Source organism: Mus caroli, unplaced genomic scaffold, assembly GCF_978045245.1.
Source record: "Mus caroli unplaced genomic scaffold, Mus_caroli_1 scaffold_11, whole genome shotgun sequence".
Taxonomy (NCBI): domain Eukaryota; kingdom Metazoa; phylum Chordata; class Mammalia; order Rodentia; family Muridae; genus Mus; species Mus caroli.
The window spans coordinates 35,747,178-35,771,202 of NW_028227266.1; the positions used below are offsets into that span (position 1 = coordinate 35,747,178).

General features: G+C 35.2%; 2 protein-coding genes across 3 annotated transcripts; both read left to right on the plus strand.

Moving 5' to 3' along the window:
- Positions 1-4,565: 4,565 nt before the first annotated feature.
- LOC110301434 (olfactory receptor 8B8-like) lies at positions 4,566-5,498 on the plus strand. The gene has a single exon (XM_021171906.1). The coding sequence runs from the start codon at positions 4,566-4,568 to the stop codon at positions 5,496-5,498; it is 933 nt and encodes a 310-aa protein (XP_021027565.1).
- Positions 5,499-19,387: 13,889 nt separating this feature from the next.
- On the plus strand, positions 19,388-21,264 carry LOC110301314 (olfactory receptor 8B8-like). 2 transcript variants are annotated; one of them, XM_085828251.1, is made up of 2 exons: positions 19,391-20,306; positions 21,245-21,264. In XM_085828251.1, the coding sequence occupies exons 1-2, from the start codon at positions 19,391-19,393 to the stop codon at positions 21,262-21,264; spliced, it is 936 nt and encodes a 311-aa protein (XP_085684377.1). The 2 variants fall into 2 exon arrangements, with proteins under 2 accessions (XP_021027397.1, XP_085684377.1); XM_021171738.1 differs by lacking the exon at positions 21,245-21,264 and having other exon boundaries at positions 19,388-20,326.
- Positions 21,265-24,025: the final 2,761 nt, after the last annotated feature.

Sequence of the window (24,025 nt, forward strand, 5' to 3'; positions counted from 1 at the left end):
GAGCCAGGGATGATATTTAACATATAGAGTGTTGCTTGATTACTATACCTGTTACAAAATATAATAACATAATTAGTGTGACGTGTTACAGTTCCTATTAAAGTTCATAAGACTCTTTACGTTTTCTTGAACCATATAATACTAGGTTAGAGCATTTTGTAACTCATCACCTAGAGATTCAGATACACATATGTCTAAAAGTACATCTTCCATATACATGGACACATATTTCAATGTATACCTGCATGCACATATGTATACACATGGATGTATACACATGTATATACATACATACATGTGTGCGCACACACACACACAGGTATATATTCTACAATCACACATAAAGAAAGTACATATATTACAATTACACATGTACAGAGAATGGAGAGGGAATAAATAATTGGTCTTCAGTCTTCTCTGTGTAGATTCAGGTTAATTCATATCCTTGACTGTTTACAGCATGAAATGTGATATGGTTTAGCAATAAGTGATTAATTGATAAAATTTTTCCTTAAATGTGCTGAAGAAAGTGTGCTGTAAATAGAAAGAGTGGTACATCTGAAAACACCATTATAGAAGGGATGCAAAATCATAAGACAGAATGAGGGTACTATGTAATATAAGGACCAAGAAAAAGATTTCATTCAACACTGATGCTGGGATAAAGATTACAGTGATAAATCTTCTGAAACTTCTATTCAATGTGGTACTGAAAGTTCTAGACTGAGTCACTGGAGTAAAAGAACAAGAAATCATGATGTGTAGAAGTAATATTAATAAATCCTAAGCGAGATTGCTACTACCTCAATGGTTCATGTTCCAGAATAAAAAACACATACACAGCTTTGACATTTTAATATGCCCTAAAAAGCACAATAGCTGGGAAACTTACTAACCTACATGCTGCTAGAATCTACCTCCACCAATAATTCTTAGTTACTATTTACTAATTTCTATGTTCCATCTTGTCTGTTCTTAATTTTAATTAGTCAGTGATGTAGGCCACACTTTCTTGGTCCAGAGCCCAAGGTGTTCTCCTTGCTTTTCTATCCCATGTCTCCCCTCTCTCCACAGTCTCCTGGCATGGTGGATCTCTTTCTTCCTCTTTCTCATGGTTCCCCAGGAATCCTAAAATCCAATCTCTGTCTTTCTTCCCCAGCTTTTAGCTCCTGGCATCTTTATTTACCAATCAGAATCAAGGTGGGACAGTTTCTCAAAAGCGATTTGCAGGCCCTCTCCTGCAAACTGTTTAATGCCCATTAGCATTACAATGCAAGTGGCTACAATGAAGAGTAATGAATCCTATTCAGAAAGGATGTGGCCTTATACTCAAAAGTTCTAAAGATTCAAACAAACATCTTATAATGAACACAAACATTCAACAATCTATAAGTGTCAACACACATATCAATTCTATTTTAATATAACAAATGAATAATATGAGAAGGTAATTAAGAAAATAAGCTTATATACAAATGAATCCCAACAAAAAGTAAAAAAAAAAAAAGTGTACAACAAAACATACCCAACTGTATTAGAAAGTTACTAAGAAATAAGTATAAGGAAAAGGTTTGAAAACAATCTTGATAAGACAACAATTTCCAAATTAACCTATTTTAATATTTAGCTGGATTAAAGAAAAACTTATAGTCATGTGAGTGACTATATTTGTTTGACTATTTTTGTTTGACTTTAGTTATTAGACTTATAAAATTATTTCCTATGTATTAACATTCCTTCAACATTTGGGAAGAGTTTGAAAAGTATTGGTATTATTATTTTTAAATGCTTAAATATAGCATTAACTTTTGTTTTGTTTTGTCCCGGGTAGCTCCCAGATGATCAGAATGAAAGACTCCTTCAGAGCTCTGAAAGAACAGAGCCTGAAACCAACCCGAAAGCAGTATTCAAATAAGATGCATCATGATCTATTAGATACTTCTTTCCACCCTGGAGGTGATGCTGGGAGATAGTGTTTCTAGGAGTTTTCATATTTTATTCCTGACACATTTTGGGTAGGTATGGTGGTGATATCATTTACACATCCCCATATCTATCTTATTGTTACTGAAAATGAATCTACTGCATGTTAATTCCTATTAACACTCAATAATAGCTCAACATTCTCAACAATAGTCAAAGATCTGATTAACTCATGGAAAGTTTAGGGCATTGCAAGTACCACACTTAACCATTTATTTTTTTAATTAGGAGAAACTATGGGTGAGATTTTTCAACTCTTTTCCCTATATTGACTTGAGCGTATTAACTATACAGTCTCCCACTTTCACCCATGATTCCTTTCTTACTGGCGTTTGAGATCAGAGTATGTACTGTGTTGTTCAGAAAGACCTGTGAGACAAGATACATAAAAAAGAATCTTAAAAACAAACAAACAAACAAACAAACAGGTAAACAAAATGTGGTACTAAATGTGTGTATGCTTGTTACATTCATTTCTTAGGAGTGTGTTTTCATTCTTTTTCTGTGTTATGTCAGGAGTAGTGAGTGACTTGTTTCCACTTTGTCAATCCAGTGTGGCTGGTATCATGGCATGCAAGGAAGCTGGATCGCCATGCCTAATTCTCAGAATCTTCACAGATTGATGTGTATATAGTTATGGCTCTGATACTGTGTTAATTAAGAAGGATTCTGCAGTTCCTATTCTATTACCTTACTGACTTAGAAACTACATAGTTTTCATTCTCCCTGGAGGATTTCCAATCCCTAAAGTGAAGGAAAACTTGAGTAAAATATCAAAGTTCCCTAAGGAAATAATGACAAATTGAAAGTCCAAGGTACAGCTATAAACCACTTATCTCCCTAATTCGTAAGGAAACTATCCTTTGAGAAATCTGGGTGATTATCTACCCTGTTTATATGAGACTGCATGATAACATTAGTAGCACGTTGAAACTCTTACACATAAAAAGGAAAGGTGATAATTTTATTCTGCTTCTTGAGATAGTTTTAACTTATGATACTAAGTTATGAGTTTCAGTTTGAGATACTAGCTGAACATACGTGAAATAGATCTATGATAAAATTGCTCCCTCAAAACCAGCTAAGTAAGTAATTGAAAAGAAAATAAAGAAACTGTATTTTTTTTAAACTTGATAAATGTGACTTTCTGCCTGGCAGTTGTGGCATATGCCTTTAATCCCAGCACTAGGGAGGCAGAGACTGATGGATTCCTGAGTTCGAGGTCAGGCTGGTCTACAGAGTGAGTTCCAGGACAGCCAGAGCTACACAGAGAAATCCTGTCTGAGAAAAAGAATGAAAGAAAGAAAGAAAGAAAGAAAGAAAGAAAGAAAGAAAGAAAGAAAGAGAGAGAGAGAGAGAGAGAGAAAGAGAGAGAGAGAGAAAGAAAGAGAGAGAGAAAGAAAGAAGGCTGTGACTTTCTAAATTCCATTCTTATTATTGTCTTCCTTTAACCTTAAAGTCCAGAGATCTAAAATATAAGTCACTATTTTCCATATTATGCAGATTCAAATGAAAGGTATTTAAAATTCTGCTCAAAATGGGACATGGAAACTGCTCAGAGATATTGGGAATATTAGGGAAGGCAGAATTTTGATGTAATTATCTCAACTTGGATAGAACATTATTAGTCTATATTCATAGACTTTTTTCTATGATGTGAGAGTAACTGAACTATTATTGAATTTTTAAGAACAATGTACTTATTTCATTTTATCAAAGTTTAACCTGTTTTAGAGGTCAACAAATGTTACCAAGGTATATATTGCTAATCTCATCAATGAGTTGAAGTTTCATGACAAGAAAAAACTGAATATGATTCTATATTGGTTCAGCTCCTTCCTTTTTCTTTCAATTTCAAAAAACATGTTTTCATATGGGATGTGATTGATATTGTACAAAATTATTTGTCTTGTTAATAATTAGGAAAAGAAAGAGTATAAGAGCCAAAGAGTAGATTAATACAAGGAAAATGTATCTTTTGGACACATAATGGAAGTTACACATACAAACTTTGAATAATTGTAAAATCATACATAAGATTTGTCCAAGCCCTATACAGGTCAAATCCTTGCATAAGAAGGGAGTTGGGTTTCTTTTCTTAGCAGTTATAGGCTGTAGGGAGAAGGAGAGTCAGTTTTCTCTTTGAGTGTAGTTCCTGGTGAGTTAACCATCTCTAGAGAGAGGCCACACTTCCTCTAATAATAAAAATATATTAGAAGCAAAAATTAGCCTGATGAAGAATAAAAATAATATAAAATTGAGTACATAGAGAATGAAAGCTAGAACTCAGAAAAGATGAGAGACTGTCAACCAAAATTATTAAAAAAGAAGTATGTAATTGTGTGTGTGTGTGTGTGTGTGTGTGTGTGTGTGAGAGAGAGAGAGAGAGAGAGAGAGAGAGAGAGAGAGAGAGAGAGAGAGAGAGAGAGATAAAGAATTTAAGCACAAGGCAATGACTGTATTAAAGGGATTAGTTCTGAGGGTGATGCTCTCTGTTGTATGAAAGACAGTTGTGGAAATGGTCGTATTTTCCTCTAACATGTTTTCTCTTGGCCTGTATTCACAGGTTCCTTTAAAGAAGAATGGGGTTTGAAAATGGCTCTTCAGTGACAGAATTCATTCTAGTGGGATTAACCAAGGAGTCTGATCTCCAGTGCCCCCTCTTCATCCTGTTTCTAATGATGTATGTGGTCACTGTGCTGGGAAATCAGGGTTTGATTAGCTTAATTGGACTGAACTCTCATCTCCACACTCCAATGTACTTTTTCCTCTTTAACTTGTCCTTTGTTGACCTCTGGTACTCTTCTGTGTTCACACCCAAAATGCTGGAGAGCTTTATATCAGAGAAGAATACTATTTCCTACAGAGGGTGCATGGCACAGCTTTTCTTTTTCTGTTTTTTCTCCATCTCTGAGTGTTACATTTTGACCTCAATGGCCTATGATCGCTATGTGGCCATTTGTAACCCACTCTTGTATAATATTGTCATGTCTCCTAAACTATGTTTGATCCTTATGTTTAGTTCATACATGATGGCACTTTCTGGTGCCATGGCTCACACAGGATGCATGCTGAGACTGACCTTCTGTGATGCAAACACCATCAATCACTACTTTTGTGACATCCACCCTTTGCTTCAGCTCTCCTGCACCAGCACCTATGTCAATGAACTGGAGGTATTTGTTGTTGTGGGCATCAACATCATTGTGCCCACCATTACCATCTTCATCTCTTATGGGTTTATCATCTCAAGTATTTTTCGTATCAGCTCCAAGGAGGGCAGGTCCAAAGCTTTCAGCACCTGCAGTTCCCACATAATTGCAGTTTCTCTGTTCTTTGGATCAGGTGCATTTATGTATCTCAAACCATCTTCTGCTAAGTCAATGAATGAAGGCAAAATCTCCTCTATCTTTTATACCAATACAGTTCCTCTGCTGAATCCCTTAATCTACAGCTTGAGGAACAAAGATGTTAAAGATGCCTTGATAAAGACCCTGAGTAAGAGAAAGCATTGACATGAATGAGTGTCCTTCCTCGTGTAGTTCCTGGACTTGGAAAGTTAGTTTCACTACTTTAGTTAGTTTCATTAGCTTCATTTGCATGGTCATTATGGGTTTCCTTTCAATAGTTTATCTCTACTTTTTATAGATAAGGGCTTTCCTTTCTTACCATAGGAATGTTAAATTTATTTCACATGTATATTGGATATACTTATGTATTTGAAATATTTTTCACCTTTTCTTCCTGTGAAGAAGGATTAATGTCTGATAATGACTGTGTTGCACAATGCGTCAAAGACATGGAGGTACTCAGTTGGCACAGACCTTCAGAAAGGTAACAGTATGCTTCTATTATGGACATTTGTTGAAGGATATACCCTTTAGAAATTGGAAATGGAAGGTTTCACAGTAAATTCAAGTTGCATGTTCATATAACCAAGCGCTGTGATCTAAATATTTTTAGCAAAGACTTCTTCTAGTTAATCTGTCAAGTTAAAACTTTCCTCAGCAATGATAGCCATGTTTTTGAGCCAGAAACATTTGGAAATGCCTCAACCTATAATGGAAAATTTAAACTTCAAAAAGTTATTTGGAGAAAAATCTAAGTTTTGATAATCTCGTTCATGGAACAAGATGCTTAATTATTATTCTTTAGAGAAAAGAACAAAATAATTATCAAATTTAATGTTATCAAATTGCAATATAAATATCATAAACATATCTTGTAATTGCTTTATTTTTCTAAACTTCATTACTATTTTGATAGTTTGTAACTTAGAATAAGCAATTACTACTATTATAGTAGTTTTTGACATTATTAAATCTTGGACTTACATTTCAGAAATAACAACTACTTACCCATCTGAAACCAATATTAGCCATATTTATACATATATTTATATACCTTAGATATTTAGTATGTGTATAAATTTAAATTATTGTTTAATGTTTTCTCTTATTCATCTTTTTAAGTTAAAGAATGTTTTTATGTGTATGTGAGTGTGCTTGTATAAGCTTATTGAATCATAGGCTTACAGAAGCCCACAGAGGCCAGAAGAGGGCATTAGAAACACAGGACTAGAGTTAATGATGATTGTGAGTTTCCATGTGATTTTCCTGAAATAGACCCAGGTCTTCTGCAAGAGCAATGAATTTTCAACAACTGAACCATGTCTTTTGATCCAATAAAACGATTTTCCTTGTTGAGATAAAATGTATCTAGTCAGTAATATAAATGGTATCTTGTAGCTTTTGCATTTTATAATACTTGATCCTCATATTTCTCTCTTTTTAACTGCATTTATAATCACTTGGTGTTCTGTTCCTTTGCTGGACACAACTTTAGATTGTCTGAGTCTTGAGTAGAGTTTCTTTTATGGGTTTCCATTGCATTGATTATGTTTCTCATTATATAACACATGACCAGTTTACTATGAACTCTGTTTATATATATTTGTTAATCTGAATAAAGTACAGATAAAATATAATACTAGCTTAGTAAGTCAATTAGCTTTTGCACATTTGTAGAGAGAACTCCTGAGGATATTATTAAAGAAAGTCAAAGTGACAAAAAGAATGTTGCATAGCACTCCCCCAAACATACACATATAAAAGATTGAGTAAGAAAATTGAGGAAAAATATTAAAAATCATTTTATGGGAGAAAAGACACAGATAGTGAAGGGAGATGTTCACTGAAACCTCTGAGTTATCATTAGACCCATGTTTTCTTAGGTGATCTAATTGGAATTCCACAATTATTAGGTCTGCAGGGTGAAAGTATTGTCTTAAACTTCCTTAAAGGGTTTTATATTTTTACAGTTATTGGGAAAATAGATATTGATTTTGAATGCACCTGGTTAAAGTCTACAGACATTTAGAAACTGACATATTCATTTGTGATATTATCAATCTTATCTATTATCTATTGACTACTATCCGCTGCATCATCTATCAACAAAAATGAAAAAAATTAAATAAAATTTTTAAAAATTAAAAATTATTTTTTCATAAAACTTTGAAATTTAAAAAACTAACACACTGAGTGGAGATAATTTTTCTTGACTCAAGCAGGTATACTGAAGCAGTGAATTTCTATGTAGTTAAAATAGGCATTTTAAGGCTGTGGACGTTCATATTAGATGTTACTCTTTTATTCTTGATTATTTAATATATTCTTGATGTGCTTATCTACCACCAAAAATGACAGAAAATGTAACAGAGCTAGAACTATAAAAACCATTAACCTTATGCCTATCATTTTTTCAATTTATCTACATTGAACTCTGAAGTCTGACACCACTTTTAATTATATTCCTGAGGGCATTTATCTATGCATTTGTTTTAAAAAGACTATTTTTTTCTTAAGCACCTGAGAATCTAATTTGCCAGTAAAAACTTGAAGAAATATTGGAGGATTTCATCCCCATCTGTAAAGTGAAAACAAGATTAAAAGAGACAGATGGATGCTGCCTAATTCTACTTAAAATCTCAGACCAGCATCTGGAGAAGGCAGCTCTCCTTGTCATTTATAGTAAGGCCATTCAGACTTGATCAATTAAAGTTTCCTTAATATGAATAGGAAACTTTAAGTAGCTTCTGAGAGTCATAAGATTAAAAATCTGAAGCTCTCACTGGGCAGTGGTGGCACACTCCTTTAATCCCAGCACTTGGGAGGCAGAGGCAGGCAGATTTCAGATTTTGAGGACAGCCTGGTCTACAAAGGACAGCCAGGGCTACACAGAGAAACCCTGTCTCGAAAAAAGAAATAAAAAATCTGAAGCTCTTATATTAAATTTGAACAGCATTTTAAGGAAGTATTGTTTTTCAAATTCTTACTGTATATAATCATTGTCTATAATATTGTGTTTAATAAGAACACATTCATTCATAAACATGTCATTATGTATGCAGCGCTCTGTAATTTTGTGTCTTACCTTCTCTACCACTCCTGTTAGAAATCATTTCTACTCCCTGAAAAGGTTCAATTCTATGTTCATATGCAGACTTATACCTAGATACCTATATGTAACCCAGGATTCATAAATCAGAAAAATATATCAAATTTGCTTTTCTAAGAATGTTGTACTTTGCTTGGTATGATTATTTGCAGTTATATCTCTTTTCCCACAAATTATATAACTTTGTTTTTTTCTTATGCCTGAAACACTATCCTCTGTATAAATATACCATACTTTCTTTGGCTATTTTACACATTCTTGTTACACTTAATACAGCTTTTGGGGTTTTTTGTTTGTTTGTTTGTTTTGTTTTGTTTAGATAATCATGAATGGGTATGTTTCCTTCATTTATTTGACAGCATGTAAGTATTAGAAAAGTTTCTGATTTGGGGGCTACATTTTCATGCTGTCAATTTATCAATTTATCAGTCCTAAGCATTTACTATTTTTTCTATCAAATCTAAGAATATTCTAGAGGATTTTTTTATCATTCTCTTTTGCATGGAATTGTATCATCTTCAACAATAAGAACACGAAATTAATGCTTTTCGCATTTTATCCCATTTTAATTTTGCTTTCTCTTATTGTCTTAGATAAGCCTTCATGTAATATACTTAATAAGAATGAGAAAATTGTAACCCTGTTCATTCTTGCAACATTTCCATATTCATAGTCCTACCTATAACAGAGCAGGCAGTGTACCAACTATTTCTGGCCTACTGCTGACACAATCTTGCACAAGTCCAACCTTCTTGATTATATTTTTGCCTAAGACATAAGACAAAACAGGAAGTCACATGTCTAGTTCACAATTCAAATAATAAATATATGGAAATATGTCTTCTCTCAGTTATACTAGTACTACATAAATTATGTCTAATGAAAACTACATGAATGTGTTCAAAGGCAGAAAATTTTACAGAACAGCCTTGTACTGTACTTTATCAAACAATTTAAAGGAATTAAAGATGAACATAAGAGAATAAGAGCTAACACTTTTGTAATGAAAATAGAATGGGAAAATTCAATGGAATAATTAACCAAATCAATAGGAAATTGCAATCCTAACCATCTGTATACCAAACTCAAGTTCACTTAGTTTTATAAAAAGTGTATTTTTAGACTGAAAGACATAGATTAACTCTGACTCAGCAGTAGTCTTTCTCCAATAGACAGACCATCTAAAATAAACAGGTCATCTTTATTAAACAATCAAACAGAGACACATTCGGATTAAATGGCATTATGTAGCAAATGAACCTTGCAGATACCTACAGTGTAGTCTTCTGAAACAACAAAGAATATATATTTTTCTCAGCTGACCATGCAAGTTTTCCCTAAATCAACTACACTTTTGACAAAACCAAATTGAAACAAATTCAGGAATACTATATTAACTCCCTTTGTCATACATTATCAAAATGTAATAAAACAAAATCATTCATGGATGAATTTCTAGTATACTACATGTAGTAGTTAGGATTTCTATTGATCTGATGAAAAACCATGACCAAAAACTGAGTTAGGGAGTTAAGTTAAGTTAATTAATTAATTAATTAGTTTAAAAACTTGCAAACTAAGCACATGCATATCAAGCAAAAACACAGAAACTAGCAAAACAGTTTATCAACCAAAATACATAACAATCAAATTGTTTTTTTCTTTGAACATATAAGGATAATTTAAATATAAAAGTCAATAAATATAATAAATCATCTTAAAATGCATTCATCATTTCAGAATAAAAGCTTGTGTCAAAGTACATGATAAATATACAAGACAAAGTATGATTAGAGGGAACATAGATCAACATAAATGATTTATTTGACAAATCTTCAGCCACCATTATCCAAAATAGAGAAAAATTAGAGCACTCTCATTGAAATCAGAAGTATGTCAGGCATATTCACTATTTCTCCTCCTTTTCTGTACAGCACTTGAAGTACTAGCTATAGCAATAAGATCTGTGAAGAAAATTAAAGGGACACAAATAAGAAAGAAGAAAGAAAGAAAGAAAAAAGAAAGAAAGAAAGAAAGAAAGAAAGAAAGAAAGAAAGAAAGAAAGAGAGAAAGAGAGAAATAGAGAGAGAGAAAGAAAGAAAGTCATTTTATCCGTAAGTACAGATAATACAATATTTATACATAGGGGATTCCAACAATTCTTATGGAAAACCTATAGAAATGATCAAAATAATTTACCAAAGTGGCTGTATATAAAATCAAGTTATAAATTCAGTAGTTTTTAGTACACAAATAACAAACTTTGCGAGAAAAAAAGACTATTATCTCACTCACAAAAGCCAACCGTATCAAAGTAAGAAAGTAGAGTGTGGGTGGGAAATGAAGCATGTATATAAAACCTTGACAACTCTCTCTAGGGATCTTGTCTGTCAAAGTTCTACCTCCAAAAGTATTTACAGCCTTCCTAAACAGCAGTAGCAAATGGTCAGTCATTTGTTCAAATGCTCAGGTTTATAACTTTAAATATTCTAATGTTCAAACATATAACTTCATGCATTTCATATAGCTCAAATCTTTCTTCATTTAATTTTGTGAGATGACATTTCTATTCATGAGAATAGAGTATTAAAATCATCGATTACTTTTTAGAAGTTAGCCTGTCTTTATGTCTAGCAATACTTAACAAAATAGAGAGAGAGTGTGTGTGTGTGTTTAAATTAAAATATCTTGATAGGTTGTTCTCATATTCACTATTGTGACTAGAAAAGGGGAAGTGGGGGCAAGAGGGGAACCTGATCTGGTACTGGGTGAGGGAAAAGGACTGAAGCCCTGAGTGCCAGCAGAAAGAATGGAAAACAGGCAACCTCGGGAAATAAAAGGTTGGGGGGATCCCCCAGAATGCACCAAAGACCTGGGAGGTGAGAAACTGCCAGGACTCAAAGGGAGGGACCTTAGATGTAATGCCAAAACATAGGGAGAGAGAACTTACAGAGCTTACCTTCAGCAGGAAGACAGAACATCAAGTGAGAAGTGGGGTTGCCATCCCACAGTCACATCTCTGACCCATAATTGTTACTGTCTGAAAGAATTACAGGGATGGAAATGGAGAAGAACCCGAGGAAAAGAAGGTCCAGCGAAAGGCCCAAAGTGGGATCCAGCTTAAGGGGAGGTCCCAATGCCTGACACTATTACTGAGACTATGGAGTGCTCACAAAAAGGGATCTATCATGACTGCCCTCCAAAAGACCCAGCAAGCAACCGAAAGAGTCGGATGCAGATATTTCCACCCAACCAATGGACAGAAGCAGCTGACCCCTGTTTTTATATTAAGAAAGACTGAAAGAAGCTGAGGAAAAGGATGACCCTTTAGGAGGACCAGCAGTCTTAACTAATCTGGACCACAGAGATCTTTCAAACACTGGACTACCAAACAGACTGCACACATGAGCTGATATGAGGCCCCCCAGCACATATACAGTAGAGGAGTTTTGGGTCTGGATTCATTCAGAGATGATGCACCTAACCCTCAAGAGACTGGAGGCCCCATGGAATTTAGAGGTCAGGTGGAGTGTGTGTGTGTGTGTGGTGGGGTACATACACGTGGAGACAGGGTGGGCTAGGGAGGAGGTGTGGGGCATATAGCAGTCAGAGGTAGGAAGGTGGAAGGCAGAATGAAATATGGAGTTTGAAAAATGAATTAAAAATAAAAAAAAATTAAAAAGAAAAGTGTTTTTTTTTCGAGGAAACTAATAGATTGGTCTTTTTTCATTCATATTGCTAGTCAATGTGTTATGATTACAAAATTCAAACCATTAGTAAAATGTGTTTACTGACTCCTGTCATTTTATTTAATTCATATTTTTGGTATTTTTTCTCTTTCTCATGTATTGAACTAATGTTCTAATTTGGTCTTTTTTTAAGATATCCTTCTGGATGTGTTCTTTTTCATGAGTTGAAATGATTCTTTCATACTCCATAGATTTAGTGACCATATATTCTTTTAGCCTGTTTTTTTTATCGCAGAAAGTTTTTCTTTGTCCTTGATTATAACAAATTATTTTTCTGGGTAGTTTAGTCTGGATTGGGATTTCTCTTTAAATCTTGAAGCACACTACTCCAATACTCCCTGATGAGGAGTAGAGACTACACTTATCTGTGAGTATCAGAATCTATACCATCAAAATATTGACAATACAACCTTTCAAATGTGAGCAGATCAAAGATGACTACAAAGAATGTGACGGAATAGATTGGCAGAAGCTCATGAGAAAAAGCCCTACAAAAAGAACTACAGGCATTAAACCAGGAAGAGGGAAATAAATGTGCTCCTGTCCTCAGAAGAGCACCCTAATTGGTTGTTCAATGCCAATGATTAGCCCTGAAAACATACATAAAAGTAATATCATATGTACTCAACAGGATGCATTTAGTTATTGACACATGCCATGCACATATTAATAGCACCTTTTTTTTTCTTTTTTTAGAATTGAGATGCTCTGATTCATAAAGATTCAGATGGAGAAGAGGGAGGAGAGACTCGTGACAAGGAAAATAAAGAGATGAGTCAGAAAATATAGTAGGTCTTGGGCCAGTCACAAACCATGGACTCATTCATAAAATGCAACTACTCTGGTAGAAGTCTTCTCAGAGTGAAATAAGAATATAAATTATTTTCTAAACCTACATGTTTTAGATCCAACACCTCTAAAAGTTACAGGGCTTCACCAACAAAATGTCAAAGCGGATGGAGAAAAGCCCATGAGGTCTCACCCTTATCAAACATCTATTACTCCAGGGAAGCTGGGAACAATAGCTGCAGGCAAGAGCATACTAACTTGTTTTCCAGTTCTAAACCATCAGCCCTGAAAATAAATACCAGTAATGGTGTACTCAACATGTTCTATTTAGCATATATGTGGTTGTGTGTGTATAATGATTAATGAAAAAGAGACAAAAAGTTTGAAGGCAAGATGGGAAGAGTATAGGAAAGGTTATGAAAGGAGGAAAGGGATGGAAATAACTTTGTAATTAAATTGCAATCTCAAAAATAAATATCAACAACAAAATTATTTCAAGGTTCTTAAATACATTTTTGAGAAATCTTGAAGTATCCCAAGGGCTTGTCTTTCAGTGTTGTTTGGTGTGGTTCCCTAATAGATTTCAATGTACTATTTTTCTGCATATTTATTATTTTAACTGTAATACGATTCAAGATTTCGTTCCTGCCTTTGTTGTTTAGAGCTCTAAATGCATTTTGTAGCTTGGTGTGCTTTACATGATCTAGATTAGGGAAATTTTCTGTTTAAGTTTTTTATTTTGTTTTAATTTTCCTTTCTATACATATTACAAAATTCTTCATTTCTCATGTTGAATATTCATAAATTTTTAAAAATAGTGTCTCCCAATTTATGTTCATACATTTTTTTAAATTTTTGGGTTTTTTTGTTTTGCTTTTTGTTGTTGTTGTTCTTATTCACTTTATATCCTGCTCATTGTCCCCCTTCCTGTCACACCCTCCCACAATAATTCCACCATTCTAACTGCCCTCCTCCTCTGAGCAGGTGCATCCCACCATGTATCCGCCTAACTCTGGCACTTCAAGTATCTGCAAAGCTAAAAGCTTCCTCTCATGCTGAGTCCAGACAAGGCAGCCAGATAGTAGAATATATTCTACGTACAGGCAACAGCTTTTGGGATAGCCCCTGTTCCAGTTGATAAGGACCTACATAAAGACTAAGATGCATATCTGCTACATATGTGCTAGGAGACCCCAGTCCAGATGTGTTGTATGTTCTGTGGTTGGTGGTTCAGATTCTGAGTGCCCCAGTGGTCCAGGTTAGTTGATACTGTTGGTCTCCCTGTGGGGTTCCTACTTCCTTTGGGCCCCAATCCTTCTATATATTCTTCTATAAGAGTCCCCATTCCATCTACTGTTTGGGCATGGGTGTCTGTATCTGTTTGAGTAAGCTACTGGGTGGAGTCTCTAAGCGGAGAACATACTCTTGTCTGCAAGCATAACAGAGTATCATTAATAGTGTTAGGAATTGGTGCTTGCTCATGGGATGAGTGTCAAGTTACCTCGGTTATTGTTTGGCCATTCCCCCAGTCTTTGTTCCCTACCCCATGCCTATATTACTTGTAGTCAGGATAAATTTTGGACTGAAAGTTTGTGAGTGGTTTGGTGTCCCGATCACTCTAAAGGGATTCCCATTTGGCTATAAGAGGTGACATTTTCAGATTCCAAATCCCCAATGTAATGACTCATAGTTAAAGTCACCCCAATTGATTCATGGGTGCCCCCTTATCCCAGGACTCTGTCTTGTCCTGGAGATGCCCCCCATCACCCACTTCAGTTATAGAGTTCCATTGATTTTCATGGCCATCTAGCCATTTCTACTGTCCTTCCCCACACCTTATCCTGAACCCTCCATTTCCCTCCCTATGTCCAATTCCTATGTTCTAATCTGATTTATTTTGTTATTAACTAAAGTCATTCATTCTGTAACTTCTTTTCAGGTCTTCATTTTCTGTGATCTCATTGACCTTTTTATTTTATATTTTTCATTTATACTTCTCTGAGTTTGGCTTTTTTCCAGTATTAGGAAAGACTGAATTATGTGAAAAAAATTAGTGATATGCTGTTTTATTATTTTTTTTTATTCCTCTCTTATATGATACATCTGCACCATCCACTTCTCCCAGTTCTTCCACATACACACCTCCCCTGTCCCTCAGATCCACTCCATCTTCATTTCCCTTCAGGAAAGAGCAGATATCCCAGGGACATCAACAGAACAGGGTATAACAATATACAATAAGTTTAGACACAAAGCCTCACTAATATCAGGATTAGTCAAGGCAACACAGTAGGTGTTAAAGGGTCCCAAGAGCAGGAAAAAGAGAGACATTCCCACTCCCACTGGCAGAATATATGTAAGCTCCATTATTGCCACTTCAGTCTATGAGTGAGACGATATGAGCCTGGTTTACTTTATTCCATGGGTTGTGCTCTCCTGGTGACCTTGACCCCTTTGGCTCTTACTATCCCCCCCTCCCCCCCTACCTTCTGCTACCTCATGCCTTCCACAGGATTCCTTGAGCTCCAGGTGAGAAACCTGGTAGATATCTCCGATTTGGGCTCTTCCTCCTTATGTTTGTAAGTCTCTGCATCTGCTCCTGTTAGCTGCAGGAGAAAGCCTCTCTTATGACAATTTGGCTAGGCATTGATCTATGAGGATGGCAGAATACCACTAGAAATAATTTTATTCATTTTTTAAAAAGGTCTACACAATGTAAATTGTTCTAACTCTGTACCTTTTGTAAGTTATTGTTGTACTTGAAGATTTACATCAGCAATTTCACACACATCTCCAGGAAGAATAATGTAAAAAAGAAAAACAGAAACAAAACAAATAAAACCCCAAAACAACAAAAATATTCCTTCCTCTTTCTACTAGCAGAATTTTAGTTTTGATAGCTTTACAGTACCCTGTAAATTATCCCTCCTGTAAAACAGAACACAAAGACCTTAAGCAGTCTTTCCATTATTGCACCAGTGGGGACATCTTGACTTGCAGGTTGGTATTGCTGTATGTAGGCAACGATATCACTAATATCTTTTTATATCTAGCTTTCTGCATAATGATTTCCCACACAATGAATGACACCCCGGAGAGAGAGAAAGTGAGAAAGATCCTTCTTCCTTTCAAGAATGAGTTTTCTGTCCTGCAACCAAAGTGTATTCTTCAGAAATAGGGTTTTTGTATCTGGTTTTGGTGGGTAACCAAGAGCAATAGCAGTACATTGTGTTGTTTTAGGTATTTTCCATGTACCACCATGTTATCATCAATTTACTTACAGTATTTTATTTAGTTGTCATAGCAACCTGATGAAATATATGCTCTTAGTTACCATTGCAACTGTATAAATTGTAAACACAAAGCAAAGTAAGTTTAGCTACTAAAATAATTATACTTAATTCTTAGAAGGATGCTTATGTTACAATTCCCAAATATTATAAAAGTAAAAACTTTGGTTTTTCGAGACAGGGTTTCTCTGTGTGACAAACAGCCTTAACTGTCCTGGAGCTCACTCTGTGGACCAGGCTGGTCTCAAATTCAGAAATCTGCCTGCCTCAAGTAAAAACTTTGGAAGGGGAAAATCTTATAAAATGAAGTATTCCACTAGAGTTTATTGAACTGAGCTACTGCAATTATTGAAAAATTTCAGACAAACGAAATAAGAACTACTGAATGAGAGCATATAGGACATTTCTATTCAAGTTGTGTGACATGGTCCAGCTATATCTAATGCGAACAGCAAAAATCAGAAAGCCAACACAATTTCTTGACAAAGAGTCAGCAAAGCTGAGCCATGTGACCCAGTTGCTGTCCTGTTGTCCTTCATTTTGAGTCTTGGTATTAATATATTGTATAGTGGCTTGCGCATGTGAGGTGGTTATATAATATTGTACAACTTGGGGATATTGGATCAGTGGGAAATTTCTTATGAACCATTTCTGCCTTCTTCCAGGAGTACAGACTTCTAACCTTCCCCAGGAACATCCTGACCATATTACCCCTCATGTTCTTAGGGAGTTATCCTTATCTCGCCCTACTTGAAAGTCTTCCTTGTGCCTTGGAAGCTGTAATTCAAATAAAGACGCCAGAGATCTCCAAATGAGTCTCTGACTTAAAACACTCTTGGAACATCTGCTCCTCTACTTACTCAGGAGCAAGATACTCAGAATAAAATAAACTTTTAAAAGTGAATAGGATTCATTGGGCTAGAGGAGTTGGCAGCATATCAGATTAAAAGTGTCTTCCACCTTTATGATCAGGTGATCATATGGCATAGAAGATTGGGGGCTACCTATGGGACACCCCTACAGGAAAAAATACAGCAACAAAATAAGAATGCCAGGAGTGACCCCTGTCCTATACATCATCTTAAACTGATGAACAAAGAATAGTGTGGATAAATTTTAAAGAATGAAATATTAAAACTTCCTCTTCATAGAAAAGTTAACTTGTTCAGGGCCACTGCAGTATTGAATGACCAAAGCACAAAATAATGCCAAGATTAAACATATACATAAATTCTATAAAGATATAAACATTGCATTTTGGTGAAATTTGAATACTAGCTGCAGCAGCTTTGACCTGAAAATTTTTCTTAGGCCTAATGACAACACTGTGACCATTAAAAGTTGATACTACCCTGTTTGGAACATGGCAATTTATGTAGGCTGGCTTGGAAATCTTCTTTCTATCTAGCACCCTTGAAACAATAAGAGCTACAAGCCTGTCAGTCATGCTTTCTCAAATTATGCCTCTAGATTCTTAAAAGTTAGGGTGTGTGGTTGATGAGGAAAACTGATAGTAAAAGATAACTGTGTTCTGTCACAGTTTATCAGTGATGACTAAACTTATGATCAAGAGGAAATTCAAACACATGTCCAGAGATAAAAATGATGTGATCTATGGTTTGAAACGACATGAATCTTTCTCTGCCTATTTCATTCTGTACAGATAAAAGACTCTCCTCGTCTGCCAGTCAGGCTGGAAAAATGCCTCTGACCACTATGCCTGATTCACTTCTTTGTCCATGCCTTATCTCCTCTGAAGGATCTGGCCTATGGTGGGACTGTCCCATGGCAGGGAAGGAATGAGATAATGAAACATATTTCCCCTCAAATACGGATACAAGGCAGAGATAGGATCTTGTTTTGGAGCTTGTCTTGGGAGTTGTACAAGCCCAAGGGTGAATGAAAAACTTTGGTAAAAATTTAAGTCCCTTAGGAATTAAAGGTATATCTTGGTTCACGGTGTAAACAAAGTCCTCCTACTCCCTTCATACATCATGGGTCTATTCTCAAGGGAAGGGAAAAAACAAGATTTCACTGTTTTTAAAGCCCAGTATATTGTATTAATACTATTATACTCACATAGAAACTTTTCTGTTTTATGAAGTTGCTAATAGACCAACATGAGAACCTTTTCTCTGTTGTGAAAATGTAGTGAAAATTATAATCAGAAAATGTACTTTACAATTCATAAATATTTCTAAGATAGTTTACTAATTAAGTTTTAATAACAACAACAAAAGCCCCAGGAAATAAAATCCTGAAAATTTCATTTCAAACAAGAATAAGGAAACATCAATATTTTCTGGCTCAACAAGGGTGAGTTTGTGAAATCTGTATACCTTAATGTCTTTTTCTTTTTTAATAATGGAAGTGCAGGGATATAAGACAGATACATTTCTTTCCCATTTATTAGACTTTGAAATGTAAGTATAGCTCACATAAATTTGATCAGGATAGAAATTACATGAATAACTTTCTTCAAGTACAGAACTTTTAAAAGTAGATTTACAACTTGGATTCTGTAACAAATATTAGTTAGTAACCTTGCCTATAATCAGTTGTATATGAAAACCTTGTCTATAGTTGTATATGAAAACATTGCCTATAGTTGTATATGAAAACCTTGCCTATAGTTGTATATGAAAAAAAAAAAAAACCTAATTCCTTTTCTAGCCCTGTCTAATCTGAATAGAGGTCAGCACCATTTGTTAAAGCTTCTATTGCTAGTTGTCTTCCTAGAAAGCTAGTAAATCAAGTAAAGGAATAAGTAATGATATGAAAGTTGTTCCTGCACACATTCAACTTGGTTGTACCTTGGTTTGTGAGCAGTCACGTTTTCATGAAATGAGCCAGCCTTCAATTCAGTAGTTTAAGTAACTGAGGACATATTTAGTTTGGGATAACTTTAATAATGGAGACTCTATTCCACTCATGGTCATGGTAATGGCAAATTCTACAGTTCGAGATTAAGGTAGACTTGAAATATTACTGTGAATATATATATGTGTGTGTGTGTATATATATATATATAAAACACATATATAGGTTATATATGTGAATAGTTTGTCTTGTAATGAATGTAACACATTGTCCTTTGCCTACAGATTCCAATTGAAAAGAATGGCTTTTGGAAATAGGTCTTTTGTGACTGAATTCATCTTGATTGGCTTAACTGACCAGTCCAATATCCAACTCCCTCTGTTCTTCCTGTTTCTTGTAATGTATATGGTAACTATGACTGGGAATTTGGGTTTGGTAATTCTGATTGGACTGAATTCTCACCTTCACACCCCAATGTATTTTTTTCTCTTTAACTTGTCTTTGATAGACCTCTGTTACTCTTCAGTGTTTACACCCAAAATGCTGTTGAACTTCATATTAAATAAGAATATTATCTCTTATACGGGGTGTATGACCCAACTCTATTTTTATTCATTCTTTGTTATTTCTGAGTGTTATGTGTTAATGTCAATGGCCTATGATCGCTATGTGGCCATCTGTAATCCACTCTTATATAATATTGCTATGTCTCCTAAAATATGTTCCTATCTTATGCTTGGTTCATATTTGATGGCATTTTCTGGTGCCATGGCTCACACGGGATGCATGTTGAGACTGACCTTCTGTGATGCAAACACGATCAATCACTATTTCTGTGACATCCTCCCTGTGATGCAGCTCTCCTGTACTAGCACCTATGTCAACGAACTGGAAGTTTTCATTGTCGTGGGCATCAATATCCTTGTGCCCAGTATCACCATTTTTATCTCTTATGGCTTCATTCTCTCTAGCATTTTCCGCATCAACTCCAATGAGGGCAGGTCCAAGGCCTTCAGCACCTGCAGTTCCCACATAATTGCTGTTTCTCTCTTCTTTGGATCAGGTGCATTTATGTATCTTAAACCCTCCTCAGCTGGGTCTATGAATGAAGGAAAAATCTCTTCTGTCTTTTATACCAATGTGGTTCCCATGATGAACCCCTTAATCTATAGCTTAAGGAACAAAGATGTTAAAGTTGCCCTGAGGAAAACCTTAAGTAGGTGGAAACTATGGTAGAAACAGCATCTCTATTTGCTTTTAGTTGTGTGGAAATTTATCTATTTGATTAAAATATTAGAAGATGAAATGTTTTCTTATTGTACTGTTTAATTATTCAATACACTCTCAATTTGTTTTCATGTTTTGTTATTAATAGCTACTCCTTTTTCCTTATAATTTATTACATATTTTTATCATGCTAAAAACTTTTAATTCATTGCATTTTAATTATTGTAATTGATATTTTTTCTTCTAGGAGAGATGAATTATTCATTAAATTATCAAACAAATGATGAGATGAAATTTTGCTAATATAATAAAAATGTGATACTTTTATTATATTTTAATGAACTCACAAATGAGACTATGTCTATCTTTAATCTCGTCATCCAACTTAACAAATGAATATCTGAGGTAGAGAAAAAGTTCCGCAAAAATTATTAATGCAACATATTTTGCTGTTGTAAACTATAAATGTTGAGATTGTTTATTGTATTTTTGTATTCATCAATGTATTTATCATATATGATATACATATATATCACATGGATATTTATCCATGTATATGCACCAAGGCTTATAATTAAAGTGTCACAATTATTTCAACAAAACATCTCAGGTAAAAGAATGCCCTCTTTATTAATTTCTGGCACAATACTTATTAGTTTTGTTTCAGCAAATGTGAACAAATGAAAATAAACAAGACCACTATTACTTCAGAAGGCCGACTATTTTGGTTTCAGATAATTAACACATTTACCAGGATAAATGTTGATTTACATTCTGTCAGAAAACAGTTTAATGGCTCTTTTTGTTGTGATTTGAAATAGTTTGGAAGTGACTGCCTGAAAAGCCATATTTTTGTGTAATAACTATTGAAAATATGAATTTGGAATATTTTGTAAGTGTCTGATATTTAAAATCAGCATAGAAAAGGAAAGAGCCTAACAACATGACCTCATACTCTATCAGACACAAAGCTAAAATATTTGAGTTGCCTCCCTTCCAGGGTTTAGGAGATATATCTCAGTCTAAATACATATTTGTTCTGTAAGACAATGTATTATCTTCTATTTTCAAAGTTTTGAGAAAAGCTACAGTCTACAATGGTTAAAAGATGATTATATTAGTATGTAAAAGGGAAATGGCTACATTTGTATGATATAAGAAACAAAAACAGTGGTAAGGTGAGAGGGTTCATCAGGAAAGGGAACCTGCTGCAAGGCCTCATGGTCTATGTTCAATCCCTAGAACTCGACATGATGGAACAAAAAAAATCCGATTCCCAAAGGTTGTCCTCAGACTTCCACATATGTGCTTTGTTGTGCATATGACACATGAATTAATCACTAATTAATTAGTTTAATAAAGAATGAAAGAGGAACGGTAATTAAAAGTCAGGTCAGAAATTTAGAAAAATTTTAAAAATTAAAATTAAAGCATCCCACTATATTTCATCTCCAAATTAAAAGGCCTTAGTTATATTGAAATTTCCAGACGTTTGCTAAGTAGGATGGTGTGATGGTTTGTATATTCTTGGACCAAGGAGGACACCATTTGGAGGTGTGACCTTGTTGGAATAGGTGTGACCTGGTTGGAGTAGGTGTGTCACTGTGGGTGTGGGCTTAAGACTCTCACCCCAGTTGCCTGGAAGTCAGTCTTCCACTAGCCGCCTTTGGATGAAGACATAGAACTCTCAGCTCTGCCTGCACCATGGCAGCCTGGATGCTGCCATGCTCCCACCTTAGTGATAATGGACTGAACCTCTGAACCTGTAAGCTAGCCCCAAATAATTGTTATAAGATATATAAAAATAACATTTCCATTGTTTCTAATTCTACAGAGTTGGGATGCACTTACACCATTATATAATCAATCACTAATTAGAGTATCTATATTTAATTATCTCACAAATCTTTCATCCAATAAATCTCAAAATATAAATAAATTTTGTTACAGTTTTAGAAAATATAATTATTTTGGTATGAGTTTTTGGTTTTTTTTTTTTTTAGCTTTTTTTATTTGGTATTTATTTCATTTACATTTCCAATGCTACCCCTAAAGTCCCCCACACCCCTCCCCCACCTACTCCCCCACCCACCCACTTCTTGGCCCTGGCGTTCCCCTGTACTGAGGTATATAAAGTTTACATGACCACTGGGCCTCTCTTTCCACTGATGGCCAACTAGGCCATCTTCTGATACATATGCTGCTAGAGACACGAGCTCTGGGGGGATACTGGTTAGTTCATATTGTTGTTACACCTATAGGGTTGCAGATCTCCCCCCTCCCAGCTCCTTGGGTACTTTCTCTAACTCCTCCATTGGGGGCCCTGTGATCCATCCAATATCTGACTGTGAGCATCCACTTCTGTGTTTGCTAGGCCCTGACTAGCCTCACAAGAGACAGCTGTATCAGGGTCCTATCAGCAAAATCTTGCTAGTGTATGCAATAGTGTCAGCATTTGGAGGCTGATTATGGGATGGATCCCTGGATATGGCAGTCTCTAGTTGGCCCATCCTTTCCTCTCAGCTCCAAACTTTGTCTCTGTAACTCCTTCCATGGGTGTTTTGTTCCCAATTCTAAGAAGGGACAAAGTATCGCAGTTTGATCTTCGTTCTTCTTGAGTTTCATGTGTTTTGCAAATTGTATCTTATATCTTGGGTGCTCTAAGTTTCTGGGCTAATATCCACTTATCAGTGAGTACATATTGTGTGAGTTCTTTTGTGATTGGGTTACCTAACTCAGGATGATGCCCTCCAGGTCCATCCATTTGGCTAGGAATTTCATAAATTCATTCTTTTTAATAGCTGAGTAGTACTCCATTGTGTAAATGTACCACATTTTCTGTATCCATTTCTCTGTTGAGGGACATTTGGGTTCTTTCCAGCTTCTGGCTATTATAAATAAGGCTACTATGAATATAGTGGAGCATGTGTCATTCTTACCGGTTGGAACATCTTCTGGATATATGCCCAGGAGAGGTATTGCGGGATCCTCCGGTAGTACTATGTCCAATTTTCTGAGAAACTGCCAGACTGATTTCCAGAGTGGTTGTACAAGCTTGCAATCCCACCAACAATGGAGAACTCAAGAAGGAGTTTTTGTTCTTTAATGGAATTTGAAAAAATATTTTTAAATGTAAGAGTAAATTATTACAGATGATATATTTGATATCCTTTTGTTGTTGAGTTTACAATGTACTTATTTGATTTTCTTTTCAAAGAGTGGAAACTCAAACTATATAATGCCATTGAAATAGAGCTGGTGATGGAGAGATAATTCATATATTGTAAGCATTTGCTACATAGGCATAATGATCTGAGTGTAGAGCCCAGTTCCCTCATTATAATAAATCCAGGATTGGATTCATATATGCTTATAACACAGGTCTGTATGTAGTATGTGCAGAAAGGAGGAACACTGGATCCTGCTGGCTAGAGACCACCTCAATATTTAGTGAGTAGGACTCTATTTCAAATGACTAGGGCCAAGAGTGATAATACAGGGAACTTGACCCCTTTCTTTTGTACACATGTACACATTCACAAAACTAAATGCAACACAGACACACACACACACGCACATACACGCACACACATGCAGAGAGAGAGAGAGAGGGAGGCAGAGAAACAAAGTGAGAGACAGAGCCAAAGAGACTGAGATACACAAGCACACACACATGTGTGTGTGTGTGTGTGTGTGTGTGTGTGTGTG